The sequence below is a fragment of the Telmatherina bonti genome, assembly GCF_933228915.1.
Source record: "Telmatherina bonti genome assembly, chromosome: 9".
Lineage (NCBI taxonomy): Eukaryota > Metazoa > Chordata > Actinopteri > Atheriniformes > Telmatherinidae > Telmatherina > Telmatherina bonti.
Window position 1 is genome coordinate 35,081,057 of NC_136627.1, and position 18,185 is coordinate 35,099,241.

General features: G+C 43.6%; 1 protein-coding gene across 8 annotated transcripts in view; it reads right to left on the minus strand.

Annotated features, from left to right (window-relative positions):
• ryr1b (ryanodine receptor 1b (skeletal)) overlaps window positions 1-18,185 on the minus strand; it is a 114,662-nt gene that overhangs the window by 68,278 nt on the left and 28,199 nt on the right. For all 8 annotated transcript variants that reach the window (XM_079246623.1, XM_079246621.1, XM_079246624.1 and 5 more), the window contains exons 30-62: window positions 18,003-18,138; window positions 17,747-17,907; window positions 16,744-16,906; window positions 16,569-16,655; window positions 16,113-16,339; window positions 14,813-15,257; window positions 14,167-14,730; window positions 13,026-13,226; window positions 12,143-12,254; window positions 11,258-11,401; window positions 10,863-11,136; window positions 10,643-10,760; window positions 10,407-10,539; window positions 10,157-10,251; window positions 9,944-10,079; window positions 9,675-9,858; window positions 9,489-9,600; window positions 7,733-7,853; window positions 7,471-7,640; window positions 7,162-7,382; window positions 6,983-7,073; window positions 6,757-6,897; window positions 6,504-6,667; window positions 5,785-5,863; window positions 5,612-5,701; window positions 5,366-5,506; window positions 2,814-2,891; window positions 2,643-2,718; window positions 2,420-2,543; window positions 2,208-2,323; window positions 2,066-2,133; window positions 1,825-1,946; window positions 1,538-1,587 (exon numbers count right to left, since the gene is read on the minus strand). In XM_079246623.1, the coding sequence (XP_079102749.1) occupies window positions 1,538-1,587; window positions 1,825-1,946; window positions 2,066-2,133; window positions 2,208-2,323; window positions 2,420-2,543; window positions 2,643-2,718; window positions 2,814-2,891; window positions 5,366-5,506; window positions 5,612-5,701; window positions 5,785-5,863; window positions 6,504-6,667; window positions 6,757-6,897; window positions 6,983-7,073; window positions 7,162-7,382; window positions 7,471-7,640; window positions 7,733-7,853; window positions 9,489-9,600; window positions 9,675-9,858; window positions 9,944-10,079; window positions 10,157-10,251; window positions 10,407-10,539; window positions 10,643-10,760; window positions 10,863-11,136; window positions 11,258-11,401; window positions 12,143-12,254; window positions 13,026-13,226; window positions 14,167-14,730; window positions 14,813-15,257; window positions 16,113-16,339; window positions 16,569-16,655; window positions 16,744-16,906; window positions 17,747-17,907; window positions 18,003-18,138 (5,144 nt within the window). The remainder of the gene's footprint in view (window positions 1-1,537; window positions 1,588-1,824; window positions 1,947-2,065; window positions 2,134-2,207; window positions 2,324-2,419; window positions 2,544-2,642; window positions 2,719-2,813; window positions 2,892-5,365; window positions 5,507-5,611; window positions 5,702-5,784; window positions 5,864-6,503; window positions 6,668-6,756; window positions 6,898-6,982; window positions 7,074-7,161; window positions 7,383-7,470; window positions 7,641-7,732; window positions 7,854-9,488; window positions 9,601-9,674; window positions 9,859-9,943; window positions 10,080-10,156; window positions 10,252-10,406; window positions 10,540-10,642; window positions 10,761-10,862; window positions 11,137-11,257; window positions 11,402-12,142; window positions 12,255-13,025; window positions 13,227-14,166; window positions 14,731-14,812; window positions 15,258-16,112; window positions 16,340-16,568; window positions 16,656-16,743; window positions 16,907-17,746; window positions 17,908-18,002; window positions 18,139-18,185) is intronic.

An 18,185-nucleotide genomic window follows, 5' to 3' on the forward strand; every position in this document is an offset into this window, starting at 1 on the left:
GAAAAAGAAGCAACTCATTTAAAATAGTTTTATCATCAAATACTGTAAACCAAACTGGACAGTTTAAAGGTCCAGACACAATCTAATATCTACTCCCAGGAAAACAGGAAAAAGGTGCAAAGTCTCTGTTTGACTTTATTCTTCAACATTCAAAATGATCTTATTGTCATTATTCGTTTGGCTGTCTTAAGGACTCTCCAGGCTTCTTCATGGATGTTTGTTGTCAGCTGCTGTTCTCTGTTTTCTGTCTAAATAATGCTTCAGCGATGAGTCCTCAGACAGTCTGGAGGAAGTTTGCAACAGACTACGTCAAACAACAAGAGAGTTCGGCTCCTTGGAGGTAAACCAGAAACAACATGGGTCGCTCAAGGCTGCATATCGATATTGTTTAACACATTTAATTAATCAGGTCCAGGTTCATTTGTCTCTTAAGTAAGGGGGTAATATATCAATCATGTGGTCATCAGCCAATAAAATCGATCCAAAATACAAATGTAGTTTATTAAAGTCGATCCAGTAGCCGCTGATCAGACGGGTGCTGCGCGTCCACATGCATGGCAGCCGCCACATCTGTGCTACGTTGTCTCTGTGTGAACTGTTGTGAATGGACCTGAAGGGGTTTCATGTGAGACTGGATCCAGTATCCTCAGGTGCACAACAGGTAACGACTGTGTACTCTCTTCTTCTATGCTCCTTTTAGGGCGTTCCTTATCCCAAACCAGTGCTCTAGTCCTGTTGCGTCTTTTAAAGGTTCACGCAGAGTTTGTTCTTTTGGAGACACCGTAGTAAACATGGTGGCATAAATTAGGCAGCTTCCACGTACGTGGACTCCCGGCTGGTAGATAGAAATGCTCATTCTAAGAGAATAAAACCTTTGGTGACGTGATTAGACACAGAGAGAAACACCGTTTTTAGTGGCGAATCACATTTTTCTGCCATGGATCCTTCATTTTGTTACAAACTGCACCTTTAAAGCAGCTCTGAAGGAAACAGGAGGTCAGACCTGGAGTTATAAAGTGACCAGTGAGTGGAAATTATTTATAAAAAGGGTTTTTTTTAACTCCAGTGCTGCTAAGATGTTTGTCTACAGATAAAGGCTCTGTGTTCAGGTTTTTCTGCAGACTCCTGGCTTCATAACAGTGATTACTAAAGACACATGGAGGAGAATGAGAAGGAGCATTTTCTGCCTTTTAAAAGCCAGCCTCGCTGTGTTATCTCAACCCACTACAAACACTCATGCTCTCGTTTTCTGCACATCAAACTCAGCCTAGATCCTAAAAGCAGCAAGACAACTTTTACATCACACGACTGCAGGAACATTAAAGCCAAGCAGGAGCTGAGCTACAGAGAAAACAGCATTAGATGAGAAGATTCAGTGAAGTGTGAGGACAAAATGAGAGCAACTTTATGTGAAACTGCTCATTAGCATGTAATTAGGAAGGTAGGGAGGAAGATGGGGCGAATAAAATCAAGAGAAATTAAAGTGGAAGAAGCAGAACAGAGGGATGCAGATGGTGACACCATGCAAGTTTCTTACCAAAAAGAGATACTCTGTGCCTCACCAGAGCAGCCAACTTACAGAAGATACTGAGGTAGGAGGAGAAAACGGGAAAGGAAGGGAGAAGGAGGAAGGATGGTAAGGAGGAGAACGGGTCGTAAAAACGTTTCAAGTAGACAGAAAGCAAAAAGGGAGATCGAGGAAATAAGACATCTTGCACAACAGGAGACGTGGAGGGACATGGCAGCGGGAGAGGACAGACACGGTAACACTAACTACTAACCAGGGAAGGTAAAGCAGGAAAGAAGCCAGTCTCTGGAACATACCTGGCAATCATCTCCTTCTCCTTGTTGGAGGAAAGGGCTCCGCTACCCAGAACTTTGGCAGGAGTGGAGAGGAAGTACAAGCAGTGGTTCTTGAAGTACTGATTTACCAGCGGCAGGAGGATCTACGCAAGACGAGGCAAAATGCTTCGGTAAACAGACTGACGAACAAAAGACCAATGTGTTTAACACCATTCTGGAGGAAAGCTGAGCTCTCGCTGCGATCCGACCTGTCTTAGCTCACCTTGGCAAAGAATTTGATCTCCTGCTCATGTGGAGACTTCTCCACCCGACCACTGCTAACAACAGCCTCTGTGGAAACGAACAGAAATGACTTTGGATCTGTCGAGCGCTGCCATCATGATAAACATGGGAGACCTCAGTACCAAGATGAGCGATGAATTCCTGAGCAATGTCCATCCATTTGAGGAGCTTCTGAAGGAATCCGTACGCAAAGCGCTTCTCGATGGAAGAAATGTCCTGCTCCATGTCCTTTAGACCCCTGTGGAGGGAAACCAGTTGAATTATAAGTCAGAGAAGCAAGCGGAGGAGCATCAACAGGACTCTCAGAGGGTGAAAAGGAAGACATCTGGCTGACCTGGTCACAGCATATCCGTTGAGCTGGAGGAACTTGAGCAGGTCCTGGGCTTTCTCCCTGTCCCGAGCCTTCTCCTTAGCAGTCAGGGTGTCATACGGCACGAGCAATGGATGGGTGCCTCCACCTTTTCAAGAGCACAATGCGTTTTATTTGTTTCATCAAAAGGCTGAATGGTGATGAAGACCAAGGTCCAAACCAGCATTTGAACAGAATCAGCTCTAACCTTTGGCTTGTAGCTCCAGCTTCTTCTTCCTGCCCCAGGTGTTGTGGTAGTTTTCTGCCAGCTGCTCGGCCATAGACTGCAATGGAGGGTAGGAAAATGAATATGACCAGTTTCCTACATGTTAAAGCAGAAATGGTTCCTACAGGTTACATACGGTCAGAACAAACATACCTGCAGCTCTCTGGACAGGGCCATCCCAGTGATGTCTACTGGCTGAGGGTTGTAGCCGTGACTGGGATCATAAGTGGCCTGAAGACAGAAACAAAAACTATTTGTAAACACATAAGCATGATCCATCTATCATACACGCCTTTAGAACTGATTGTCCATCCCCTGAAGCAACACAGATCAGTTTCCGGTGAGGTTTGGACTCAAACATGTTGGTGAGGCCGCTCTTTGTCCCCATTCTGCTCATCGCTTAAATGGACAGAGTTTCATAACGGTGGTGGTCGTTGGTCATAAATCAGTCATCCATCCATCTATCCATCCATCCATCCGTCCGTCCGTCCAACCATCCGTCCATCCATCCATCCATCCGTCCGTCCGTCCAACCATCCGTCCATCCATCCATCCATCATCCATCTATCCAGCCATCCATCCATTATCCATCCATCCATCCATTATCCATCTATCCATCCATCCATCCATCCGTCTGTCCAACCATCCATCCATCATCCATCTATCCATCATCCATCTATCCATCCATTATCCATCTATCCATCCATCCATCCATCCATCCGTCTGTCCAACCATCCATCCATCATCCATCTATCCATCCATCTATCCGTCCGTCCGTCCAACCATCCGTCCATCCATCCATCCATCCATCCATCCATCTATCCATCCATCCATCCGTCCGTCCGTCCGTCCAACCATCCGTCCATCCATCCATCCATCCATCTATCCATCCATCCATCCATCATCCATCTATCCATCCATCCATCCATTATCCATCTATCCATCCATCCATCCATCCGTCTGTCCAACCATCCATCCATCATCCATCTATCCATCCATCCGTCCGTCCGTCCAACCATCCGTCCATCCATCCATCCATCCATCTATCCATCCATCCATCCATCATCCATCTATCCATCCATCCATCCATTATCCATCTATCCATCCATCCATCCATCCATCCGTCCAACCATCCATCCATCATCCACCTATCCATCCATCTATCCATCCATCCGTCCGTCCGTCCATCCATCCGTCCATCCATCCATCCATCCATCCATCCATCATCCATCATCCATCTATCCATCCATCCATCCATCATCCATCTATCCATCCATCCGTCCGTCCATCCACCCATCCATTCATCCATCCATCATCCATCCATAATCCATTCATCTATCCATCCATCCATCCATCTATCCATCTATCCATCCACTCATTCATCCATCATCCATCCATCCATCCGTCCTACCATCCATCTATCCATCCATCCATCCATCCATCATCCATCTATCCATCCATCCGTCCGTCCGTCCATCCACCCATCCATCCATCATCCATCTATCCATCCATCCGTCCGTCCATTCATCCATCCATCATCCATCCATAATCCATTCATCTATCCATCCATCCATAATCCATTCATCTATCCATTCATCCATCCATCTATCCATCCATTCATCCATCCATCTGTCCATCCAATCATCCATCAATCCATCCATCCATCCATCTATCATCCATCCATCCACTCATTCATCCATCATCCATCCATCAAGCCATCCATCAATCCATCCACCCATCCATCCATCATCCATCTAACCATCCGTCCGTCCATCCACCCATCCATCCATCATCCATCTATCCATCCATCCGTCCGTCCATCCACCCATCCATCCATCATCCATCTATCCATCCATCCGTCCGTCCATCCACCCATCCATTCATCCATCCATCATCCATCCATAATCCATTCATCTATCCATCCATCCATCCACCTATCCATCCATCCATCCACTCATTCATCCATCATCCATCCATCAATCCATCCATCCATCCATCCATCCTCCATCCATGCATTATCCATCCATCCTCCATTCGTCCATCCATCCGTCCGCCCATCCATCCATGTGGGGGAGTCTAAGCTTCTGGGTGGAACAGGAGACTGTCAGGTGGATCGGTGCAGCATCTGCAGTGATGTGGACTTATCTACGGTCTGGAGCTGTGGGAAGTGACTGAAAGAATGAGATGATGGAGTTTCCTCTGCAGGAGGTTGGGGTTCTCCTCTAGAGAAACGGTGAGAAGCTGGGTCGTCCAGGAGGAGCTCAGATAGAACTGCTTCTCCTCCACACCCAGTGGAGCCAGACGAGGTGGCTCAAGCAGCTGGTTAGGACGCCTCCTAAATGCCTCTCTGGGGAGGGGCTCCATGCATGTCCCGCTGTGATGGGACCCTGTAGAGGATCCAGGATACGCCTCCCAGAATGCCTCTCTGGGGAGGGGCTCCATGCATGTCCCGCTGTGATGGGACCCTGTAGAGGATCCAGGATACGCCTCCCAGAATGCCTGAATGTGTCAGGATTCGGCTGGAAGAGCTGGAAGACGAGGCCTGGGAGAGGGACGTCTGTTTGACCTTCCACGGTGACCTGACTGCAGTAGAGGATGGACGGATGGGTGGAAGGAAGGAACTGATTGTGTATAAAGACGTTTTTATTTATTTCTAGTTGAGAGCGCCCGGGTCTGACTTTCACCACTTCTCCTTCTTCTCGAACCTGAGCAGTTTGGGAGATCTTGCGAGTTGCAGCCTTCTTCTCCACCTCTCCCTCTCCATCCCTCGCTTTCTCCAGGGTCCACTCCCATGCCAGCATGGCTTTGATGGATTCTTTAATGGGCCAACGGTAGATCTCTTTGTCCTGAGAATCAAGAGACAATAGGCTTATTTATTAAGAAAAAAGATTTAAGAGGCATCGTTTAGAAGACCTGTCCAGGTTATCAGGAGGTGAAGGAGACAAACAAACCTTCTCTGAGAAGGTTTTGTACGGTCGCAGCATTGGGTGAGTCTTTGCGTTCTCATCTAGGACCTCTCCGTAGGTCCAGTTGTTCTGAATCTGAAATATATAATAAACATTGAAGCAATCATTTTAAATAATAAAGATTTCCTGCTTGAAGCTGCATTTTTTTTATGACTGACCTTTTCAAAAGCCCATTTATCATGAGTGTGCTCTGCGTACTTGTTGATGAAGGGATCCAGTCTCTCTGGGATGATGGTGCTATGAGAGAAAAACAACCAAATTTAACTTTGTTTAATAAATGTGTTATTATGTATTACACTCTTCATGGCGTGAATTACAACTGAGCTTTTAGGAGAGACGTGCACTGTCATATCTATATATATATATATATATATATATATATATATATATATATATATATACATACATATATATATACATACATATATATATATATATATATATATATACATACATATATATATATACATACATATATATATATATACATACATATATATATATACATACATACATATATATATACATATATATATATATACATACATACATATATATATACATATATATATATATACATACATACATATATATATACATATATATATATATACATACATACATATATATATACATATATATATATATACATACATACATATATATATACATATATATATATATACATACATACATACATATATATATATATATATATATATATATATATATATATATATATATATATATATATATATATATATATATATATATATATATATATATTTCCATTGGCAGATCAACAAGCTCCCCTAGACTCCCCTGTCATTTGAATCATCATGTTCCTGGACAGGACAGACTTCCTCTCAGAACTCACTTGGTGGTCTCCACTGGTTTGGGATCAAAGTTGCCTTCAGCATCCACCGAGGCTTTTTTCTCGGTGTGAGAAGAGAATGTAGCGTCTACGTAGTCAGGAGGGATGGCTCCCGCTATAGCACACAGGCAAGGCATGGCGATCTTGAAAAGCTCTGCATCAAATTTCTACAGTTTGAATCGAGAGAAACGAGTTAAAACTGTTTTGTGTGAATCGTTCTTTGGACAGTAGGAACACTGTGAAACTCATCTCTCACCTTGTGAGCCAACGATTCAAAGATTCCCCAAAAGAGTTTCCGAGACAAATGCAGCTCCTCCTCGGAGGTCACTCCAAAGTTCGCCCATCCATTCGGCAGGCAGTAGTACTTCCAGCAGCGCTCGTAGTGATTGGTCAACAGCTGAAAGGCAAAGAGGCTCACAGGTAAGCTCTCCTGGTAACATCTAGACGTATCAGCATCAGTTGTAGAAACAGATCAGACACACCTTGAGAGGCATCTTTGCGTATTCATTGAGGATGGGAACATCAAACACCAGCCGTCTGAGCAGATGCTGCAGCATTGAGGGTCTGAGGTACCTGTGCACATCATTCAGGAGCAACACGCTGTCAATCAGCCGTCTTTGTTCCAGTTTGCCAAAAAGAGGATTTTGTGTTTGATACTGACTTGCAGAGCGACATGAGGCACTCCTCAATGACGTCCCTCTGGGCCTTGGTGAGGGCTCGGCCTCGGGACAGCCGGTAAATGGTGTGAAGCATGGAGTCGATCATGATGGCTCGGTGGTCCGTGCCAGCGAACAGCGGGGCACACTTGGTGAGTAGAGGCAAAACAGCTGAGCAGAGGTAGCGGTTCAAAGCCAAGGCCATCTCCGTCGTACTGAATGACACCTGAGCTCAGACGGGACAGAAAAATCTCAGCGAAACTGCAGTAAAACTGTCTCGTTACCGATACGCATCTGTGTCTTTTACTACTCACTGTGTCCAGAGAAGCTGCAGCTCTCATGTCCGGCAGGAAGCCGACCTCCAGCACATGGAGCAGGAAGTCCTGGTTGTCGATGCCGTACACTCTGTCAAGGAACAGCACCATGGAAGCTTTGTGGTCGGGCACAAAGCTGGCGGACATCTTTGGCTCAATAATCTGACTATCTGTGGTTTGGAAACAAAATCATTTATGAAAGAGGAAAAGGAATAAATAGAAAAAATATCAGTAAATATATGATTGCAACTGTGTCCCTAACCTTTGCCGTAGGCGGGAATCTGCACAGGCAGGCTGATAACTCCCACCAGATCCTCTATGGGCACCAGGGACCTCAGAATAGCCCTGATTCTCAGAGCTTCGCCTTTACCTGCTTGGATCAGCTGGAGATGGAAAAAACAGAATTTTATCCCCATCGTTTATATCTGAGAGGACGGCTGCTTCAGAAGAAGAAATCTTAAAAGCTGCTCTACTTTCCCAACTGGGCTGAAAAAGTAGATTTGTAACAGATTTCTGTTACAAATACCAGCTGGAAGTCAGACGCAGATACCAGGAGGTGTCTGCGTGTCTGAATCAACAGGGGAGCTACGATTTACAGGCTTTTTTAAGCTCTAACAACCTGGACCAAGTCTGTTAACAGACATTTATTACAACCAGACACAGCCATGAAGTCTGCATGTGTCTGATGCTGAAGAGAAGGATCAGTCCTTCAGGTCCAGAGACAACTGATGTTATGTAAGCTTGAAGTTGTAAACACACCGTTCTGCCAATGCAGTTCTGCCAGAACATTAATTCTGCAGTCTAACTAACATGTACTACGTGCACGTAAAAGAGTATAAAAGCAGTTGAACAACAATGAATAAGTACAACATCAGCTACAAATAAAACTAAAGGAGGATGACTTCCTCCTCGGGCTCAGCGAATCACCCGTCTGTCTGCTGTCTCCCACCCAGCATCGTCTCGCCAGCTGCCTGCTAGCTGCTCCTCATTCATCAGGATGACGAAGACGTGATCGCACCAGATGTGACGACCGGGCAACGTTAATGGCTGATAAGACTTGGGACTTTTTCACATTAGAAATGAAGTAATTGTGCAGCAGAGATTTAAATAATATATAATAAATAATGCAGGATCATCTAAATAAACAGCTGATTGTGACAAAAATATTGCTGGATGTTTGCTTTTTATTTACACCAAACAAACTCATTACATGTAATAATTAGATCCTTATTTCCTCATATTAGAGCCTTTTTTCCTTCATTTTGATTTTTAATGTCACATTTACTTTGCCACGCTTTTTTGTCACCCCCTGTCCGAAAAGAAAGAAAATATAAGACCCTTAAAAATATCAGCATGTTGTAGAAACTGCAGTCCAAATCTGACTCGACCACTTGGTGTCTGGAATTTCACAGCAGTAAAAGAACCACGGAGGACTTTTATTGTACTTATTTAAATAACCCGTATGAAAAATAATAATTATTTATTGCTTAAGACAACATGATGCAGTGTGGCTAATGTGGTGAGGATTTAATAATATAACTAAATGTGCAACTTAACTCGCAAGGCAACACCTCAATAAATGTCTATTTTTTATCGTTTATTTCATGTTTCTTATTCTTGATTTCCAGGTAAAGTCTAATTGTATGAAACTTGACCTCAATTTTTCTATTATTTTATTTAAAATGATCCTTTTAATTTAATTTTATATCAAATTAGAGACAAGCATGATGTCAGCTTTTACCCTGGGCTCCATTTGCTTCTATTAAATCCCACTACAAACACAAGAAATCAGGATTTCTTGTTGTAAAAAGAGAATAAAAGCTTAACGACATAATTATTAAATTGTATTTTTATATCTACGGTTAGATCTGAAGTTGCTGAAAAGATCTGATGTGAAAAAAGTTCATATATATTTTTAATTTTTATGACACTCGTGAGAGGAACCGTCTTGGTGCCTGACAGCATAAAGTGTACGTTTTTTTATAGACGTTATAGAAAATAGTGGAAGATGTTCTCACATGCATCTCCGGGGCGCAGCGACCCAGCAGATCGATGAGTGCTGAGTAGAAGGACATGATGGCGTTTCCCAGGTGCACGCGGTTCTCTTCATGCTGCTCCTCACCACCGAACCTGGGAATCAACAACATGCCGAAACAGCTCCAAGAAATGAACCTGTTTGTGTTTGATCCTCCCCACACACTCACATGAACCGCCTGTCTTTCTTAACCGTCGGTCCATCTCTCGCTGGGTCCTCGGAGATCTTGATGGCCTCCTCCATGGCGGCCAGCAGACCGTTACCTCCCTCTCCTCTCAGAGCCGGGCCGAAGCACTCGGGGCGACGGATGAGCAGACGTACCACAACGTTGGCGTTCTCCTCCACGCTCTCTCCTGAGAGGAACGGCGTGCAGATTAAAGTCCTGCTGTTCACAGCAGACAGAAGCAAACCATACATCAGAAGAAAATGTTGGCTGACCGTTAACAAAGACAGCAAAGCGAAGGAAATCCAGATATCTCTCTCCGCCGCAGGGGTTCCAGCCGATGTCGGGGTAGCCCTTAGACAGGAGCATGGGACACATCTGCAGCCCGCAGCCTGCCAGGTATGTCACCACCTGCATCAGCATGAAGGAGACCTGATCAGAGCTCCAGTTTCTCCTTCTGATGGGGATTTTTTGTCATTTGCTCAAACCATTTCCAGGTCCTGCTCCTGCAAAGCCAAGGCCAGCTCATTGTTGTCGATGCAGGAGGCTGCAGCCACGTCTAGAGGCGTGGAGCCACGCATGCCTGCGGGGGGAATCAAACACAGCTGTCAGTCCTTGTAAATAAACACAGAGACGTACACGGACCTGCTCGGATGGTTATTATCTAGATAATAAGATTAAAATCTGATAGACATGTAAATAATGGGCTTGATGGGGGGGGTGGAAGGTGACACCGACCCAGGCCGATGCCACTGTTCTGCAGCAGGTAGCTCAGATGGTCAAACATGGCTCGCTGGTTCTGCCGGCTGATTCGACAGAAGTAACACAGGAAACGACAGCAGCTGGTGACCATCAGCGGGAATCGGATCTCCTGGGGAGAAGGAAAAGATCGCGTCAGATGTGTTTTTACTCACACGGTTCTCCTGTAGCTGTCAGGTTAGAGGGAACAAGACTGGAATCACAGCATAAGATACCTTAGAGTCGCCTCCTCCACCCAACACGTTGACCATCACCTCCATGACGGTCTCGTGCATACCGAGCGCTCTCATCAGGTTGGGGTGTTGGTAGAACACCTTGTTGTTCATGATGTTCCTACAACAGCAAAGTTACAGGAGATTACATGGTGATGCACCAGAGCAACAGCTACAGATGGGAGGGAGTAACCTCTGAGAGAAAATCCCTCTGTAAACCAACCCGATGCTCTGGATCATAAGCCGCTCCTCCTCTGGACCCATCTGGACGATGAGCAACGAGCGGATCTGTCCCAGACACTCCAGCAGGTCCATGGTGTCTTGAACAGATACGGCGTTGATGGCGTAGGCTTTAGGAAGAGCTCGGATCAGCTCGCCGAGCCCGTCGTACTGTCTGTGGAGCAGGCTGAACATCAGACGCACCAGCTCCGGGTTCTGGATGAAGGACTCCTGGGCCCAGTGGATCATGGTGTGGGAGATCAGTTCCTGAAGGGTGCCTGGTGGAGGTAAGAAAGACAGGTGACTAAAGTCGTTTCTTAACGAACAAGAACGGAATTTAATTATTAAAGAAGGTTATTATTTTCTTTTAGATCCAGATTGTGTCAGATTCAGTCTTACTGGGTTTTGGTTCTTCCTCAACTTCTGGTTTCTCCTCTTCCTCCTTCTTGCGAAAGGTTTTAACCTTTTCCACCAGACTTAGGAGTCTACCCCTCAGAGAAGTGTCCACCTCCTCTTCCTCTGCCTCCTCCTCAATATGTATACCTGCATGTAAAGTAGAAAAACAAAAACCTCAGTTAAAAAAAATAAATAAATAAATGAACACAAATAGTAAAAAAAATGCACAAAAATTAAATTAAATTAAATACTTTAAAAATAAATATTTTATAAGAAAGTAAAAATGTAAAAACTAAACATAATTTTAAAATAAATCTAATTAAATACAGGCGGTCCTTGGGTTACGCGATTCTTGACTTTTGTTGTTTCTACTTTACAACACTCATTAAATAAATGTAAATTTAAAAAAAAAAAAAAGTTTCAAAGTTACAAAGTTTTGTATAAGCTTTTACACCGCGTGAAGCAGAAGCTGAAACGACGCCTCAGTGCGTGTATATTTATTTTATTTTAATTGAAATGTCTGTTTTAATTGCCTGTACTGTTTTTCCAATAATAAAATGTATAATATGTGTATCTAGATAGTTATTAAGTGATTATTATTAAGTGGTATTTAGTACGTATTTAAGGGTTAAAATCCGGTTCATACAGAATATAAGGTGACGCCGCGGCGTAGAAACTGAACTCTTTGGTAAACCAAGGACCACCTGTACTTTCAAAAAAATATTTTATAGGAAAATAAAAATGTAAATAAAAAACTAAAACTAATTTAAAAATAAATTAAATGATTTCTTAAAATAAAAATAAATCAATAAAATTTAAGTTAAATTCAATTAAATCCAATCTGAAAATAATCAAATGAGCACGATGAAAACGGAAAATTCTCCTCACCACAGTGAAGTAAAATGTCATTATGAAACTCTCCCAAAGTGTCCCGCACCTCCTCGGGAACCGGACACTCTTCATCTTCTGGACCGTGTTTAAAGTTGGTCAACATCAGAACCTTGAAAGGAATCCCACATAAATGATCCGAACATCCTGGAGGATTTATTCCAACAAAACAACGTGAAATGTTGTCCGAGTTGTCTGTAAACTGTGTCGCATTAAAACTTCAGATAAAAGCCCAATTATCAGAAATTATTATGGCATCTTCAAAATTATTTTAAAGTTCCAGAGTGAAACATTTGGGACAATCTATCAGCCTCATGGGGAGAGGAGGAGAAGTCTACGATGTTGGTGAAGAGAAAAGAGAGAAAAGAAAAGAAAGTTTGGATACATGGTGAATCACAGGGTGTGTGGGATTAAATATAAATGGACAAGCTTGGAGGGATCACATGCCGAGTGTTTCATTTCGTATTACGTCATGATATTAGCAGCTGAGTCACATTATCACCACTAATGTTCCTAATTCCCATTAGAAACTGGTCAGAGTTGTGGATCAGTGGCTGCATCCAGGTTGGAATCTGGACAAACAAAACGGCACACTGATGTTGGAAACCAGGGAAAACATGTAAATATGCTGCTGAGGTAGGAGAGCTGATAACTGCACCACCCCTGCAGCACCCACAGAAACACGGAAACGCTTGCTGCCGTATATGAAGCTGCTTTGGGCAACTTTGTGCAGTTTTTCAGACGGAGAAACCAGTTCTGATACAAGAAAATGCTTCAAACTCTTTACATGTTTGGTGGATCTTCTTAGAAGAGTAGAAGCCAAGAAAGGCTTGTTCTAGACTAAAGCCTCACTATTACCCATCATGTATGCAGCAGGTCATACCTGGTCCTGCGGGGGTGAGCGGAACTCGCGGGTCTTGCGAGCAGTCTCAGCCGCCGACATGGTGAAGGCTCTCATCAGCTGGTTGTAACGCACGCGCTGATTGCTCTGGATGTCATGGACAAAGCTGTCGGAGTACGCCACGATGGCCTCCACCCGGTGTCTGAGCTCGCAGTCGCAGAAGTACTGCAGGAGGGTGCACATCTGAGACAGCAACACATCAGGTGTTTAACAGGATGTAAATACCTCAACTAGTTAAATCACAGATAGTCAACATAAAACAGGTGGAAAAAACATTTAATTCAGGAGCCACATTCTCATCTCAAGTCCATCTGATCAGTAAAATAATCATATTATAACCTATAAACGATGAAAACGAGCAGATTTTCAGATCATTTTAGTACAAAGTAAATTATAACAATGCTTAAATTTTACAGAACTACCTTCATTAAAAGATTATAAACAGTAGTATCTTTAGAAAAATGGGTGCAGTATCAGTTCCCTCTTTTACATCATTTTATAGTTTTTATTCCATATTTCCAATGATCCAAACTTTTGTATACATGCATCCATGCAATATATATGATATTTCATTATATCTATAAATTATATTTATATTTATAAATGTTATAATTTCTCTATAATTTTTTTAAACTTTACAGAATTAAAGTTGCATATTTTATCGTGTATATATTTGTATAAACATTTCTATTCATTGTAAATATTACATATTTATCAATTTACATGCATTACAGCTTACAAATAGTAAATGGACAAAATCAAAAAACATTTAATCTGGAACTAAAAATATACTTTATCTCGTTTGAAAATCATATTATATGTAACAAACCCTTTTGCATAAATGTGTAGTGATCTGGACCACCTGAACTAACTCACCAAAGTCAGATCTGTTAAGAAATAAAATATATACAAATTTTTGCTTCTGCCTTGGAAATATTTATTTATAAAAATAAAAATTGCAACTTAAAAGAGGAATTAAAGTTATTTAAATAAAACTAAAATCAGTTTCTTCCATGTGATTTTAACCAAATCCATCCCAGGGGCCAGACTGGACCCCTTGGCGGCCCGGCTTTGGCCCCTGGGCCATATGTTTGACACCCTTTTAATAAAACATCATAATGACCTGCAGCTTGACGGACTCAGGCAGCTTCATCTGAAGAAGTCCTTCCTCTGGACCCTCCTCCTCTTCCTTTGCTTCTCCTTCCACTGCCTCTTCCTCCTTCTCTTCCTCTGCTTTCTCTCCATCCACCTTACCCCCTTTGGTCTCCTCCTTGTGTCCCTCCTCCCCCTCTTCCCCTCCCTCCTTGGGCTCAGCTTCCTCCCCCTCCTGCGCTCCTTTCTCCAGCTCTGTCAGCTCTTCCTCATCACCGACGCCCTCATCTTCAAGCTCAGCCTCCTCGGCATCTTCCTCCTCCTCCTTGCCTTCTCCTTCGGCGGCTTCCCCTTCCTCAGCTTTTTCTCCTTCCTCCTCCTCCTCCTCCTTCCCGCTGAACACGTTGGGGTCGATCATCTTGAGGATGTGCTTGCTGTCGTCGTCGTTGAAGATGCCCATGATGAGCAGCGTGCTGATGAGCTTCAGGATGGGGACGAAGTGGAACTCCACGCTGCCTCCCACCGGGTCCCGCATGGCTTGGCTTCCATCCAGCACGGCTTCTGTCAGCATGCTGATGGCTCGGGTTTTCAGCTCCTGAATACACAAAACAAAGACCGATCAAAGCCAAAGAGTTCTCTCCATCTTTGCTCCGACATAAACTAGAACTTCCGTTTACCTGAAGCGGGAAGATGGGACTCAGGGTGTATAAATCAGGGTCGGTGCCAACAAAGTTAATGGAGGAGAAATGCAGCTTTGGCCGTAAGCAGGTGGTGAGGCCGACTCCAGGCAGCGAATGAGCCTTCTTTGAATCTGGATAGAGGTGGATGCTGAGCGTCTCCTCTGTCATGGGTACGATAAACTCCCTGTTGGTGCCCAGGCACGCCCGTTTGGCTGACTCCAGGTGGATGCTGATGAGCAGGTCGTAGTAGCCGCTGCGGAGAGGTCCGGGTAGGTAGGTGTTCTCGATGGCGTAGAAAAGCTGGGACTCGTCCACATGGCTGCACAGAGCATGAGCGACTCGGTTGTTGCCGAGTGCGCAGACGGCACAGTACAGCATGAGCGTGTGATAGTGGAACTTCATCAGATCCTGCCGCTCTGACAGCTCCAGGATGTCAATACACCTGAAATAAAGTTCAAGCTCATTGAGAACATGGTAAATATACTTATACATACTTTAAAACGGTTTTTAAAATGTCTTTCAAATGTTTGTTTGTGTTTTTTTATCTTTAGCAGAAAGACGATGAGTCTCTAAACTTCACCGTATAAAGAAAAAATAACTTAATTTTAATTTGAAGTCACATTTCACTCGATAAAGTTGATAAAAAAAAATTCAGTCTTTCATTAAAAGTGGTCAGGAGGAGTGTCCAGTCAGGAGACAGGTGAGGGTGTCAGGGCTGGGTATAAAAGTTGTGGCTCATCCATCTAGTTTTTGGCCTCTACAGTGCAGAACGTCACAAACGCTTCAGGGAGTCTGGTGAAATCCTATTGTGGAGAGGCCAAAAATAGAAACCCCTGCTCGATGGTCTGACCTTTAAGTCCACCGGCAGGAAAAGTCACGACACATTAACCGATGGTGACATGGGCTCAGGAGGACCTTTGAGAAAAGAGGCAGATCATCCAGGCTGTCATCAGACAGCAGATAGCAGACATGTCAAGACAGGGCCAAATCCAGGTGACTTTCAGCACTTTCGCCTCAGTTGTGGCGAGGGCAGGTGTTGCGTTGTTGGCAAGCTGTTGGTCTGAACGAGGATTACAGGAAGTACTAACTTTTTAATACAAAAACCCTTCCTGGACTACGGCAAGCTCTTTGTGGTGAAGATGAGTTTCAACAGTCATTTTTACATCAAGTCAACACTGTAAGTTTTAGGCCAAATTTTAGCCAAAAAAAAAAAGTTTTATTTGTTAAAAACAACAAATTTTTGTGGAAGAAAATGTGGTAAAAACATTGCTGCAGTTTGGTGATTTCAGTGTCTGACCTGTTTTCCTCTGGGATGTGCAGAGCCATCATGATGAGCGGCTCGGTGCACTCCACCATCCAGCCCAGCCTCTCGCTCGCTTTTCCCACCTCCGGGTTGAGGAAGTGATTGGGCATGCGGCTCCAGATAACCGGAGTCAGCATCTGGACGTCCAGCCTGGGAGGGCACTGGGGAACTGGATTGTTGCGTTCACTGCGGAACATGGCTGCTGAGATGGGCATGATGTTCTGATATAAGAGAGACAGAGGATGGGATGTTCATGATGAAATATTAAGGTAGTCAGGAAATCCATGTTGACATTAGACCATTAAATCAGATGTTTCATCTGCTTTAAACATTTAACTGGATTCAGAATTAAATAATTAAAGGTTTAATTGGTGACTGATTCAGACAGGCTACCACTGAAAGCGTAATCCCTGTTGCCATGGTGATCTGAACAGGAAGTAAACTGATAACCTTGAGTTTTCCCAGTTCGAGCTGGACCATGTTCTGACTGGTGGGCTGAATGAAGACTGCAGGAAACAGCTTGGTGTTGGGCTCAACCTGAAAAAACAGAATTCCTCCATAGTAACACACCTCATCCTGACCGATGCAAAGCTGCGTCTAAAAACAAAACACATGCTTCGCTAACCTGGTAGAAGGTGTTGATCTCCTTCCCATTGGCTGTAAAGGTCATCAGACCAGTTGCCAGGTCGACCAGGCAGCCCACCACCATGTCCTCCTGGCTGAAACGAGTCTGCTGGTTGCTGACCAGGTCCCCTCCCCACACCATGTAACAGTTACTGTGCTTCATGCTGCAAATGATCAACAAACACTCCTGTATCAACGGGATTTTATATCATGATTGATTAAAAAATACTGATCAGAGCTTAGGGGAGTCTTCAGGCACCTATCAGCTCATAATGTGTCATAGAAAATCTTCTCAGTGGATTATAAATTACAACTAAATAGGAATTTGTTGGCTGATGTGATGAAACCTGAAAATAAGTGTCATTCAATTCAGTTCAATTCAATCCAACTTTATTTATATAGTGTCAAACCACGGTAATGCCATCTCAAGATGCTTTAAAGACAGAGGAAAAAAAACATAATGAAAGCCAATTTATAATAGCCTATATAAGGAAACCAACAGATTGAGTTGAATTCATGCTGAAAACACCGGATTGTTTATTCACAGAAAAACCTGTTTAATTCTAAAACAAAATGTAATATAAACACTGAGTCTGTCTCTAAAAGGATTAATCAGAATTCTAACAACTAGCGATATTTCTAACTTATTCATTTCTGGGGTTTTTTGTTGTGAATGCTTTAGAATTTGTGGTGAACTACTTTCAGTCAGAATACACCGCGTGGCGGATAAACAAAAATCAGATGTTTGGCGTCGCTTTCCCATTAAATCCAAGGAGAAAGTGATCCCAAACTTTTCATGTAAGTATCAATTCCCACAGCACATCTGCATCCATCATGTGGGCAGTGATTGGCCGGCTAATATCATGCATAACTGGCCAATTAAATTAGTTTGTGTCAGAGCAACCTCTGCCAGCCCATCAAGATAAACTAAATTTAAAATACGCAGCATATCAGCATATTGGGGTGGTTGTTGTTGCTGTGGACAGAGGAAAGGAAACACTGACCTGTCGTGTATGTTGCCTCTGTCGTCTCCCACAGTAAGTGTGACATTGCGCACCTTGGACAGGTCAAAGTTTGGATCAAACTGGTGGTAATCGGGGGTCACCCAGCCAACCCACACCGCCGATGGCTCCTGGCCAGCAAAGATCCTCACAGAGTAGAAGTACTGAAGACAGAAAAGTAAAGATCTGGATCAATCATGAAGCAGAAACTCTGGCTTGTCCATCAGTATGAAGCGTTAAACATGATGTGTTGCCTTACAGTGGTGGTGTTGAGGATGATCTCAGGATCATCTCTGTCATCAGGGACCACATCTTCCACCAAGCGAGGGACCATCGGCGGGGCAGGAGGAGGAGCAAGAGGAGTCATGGCGGCCTTCTTGGCTTTGGAGAAGAAGCTGTTTTCCGTAGAAATGAAAACAATCATGAAGTCAAGTCGCGACTA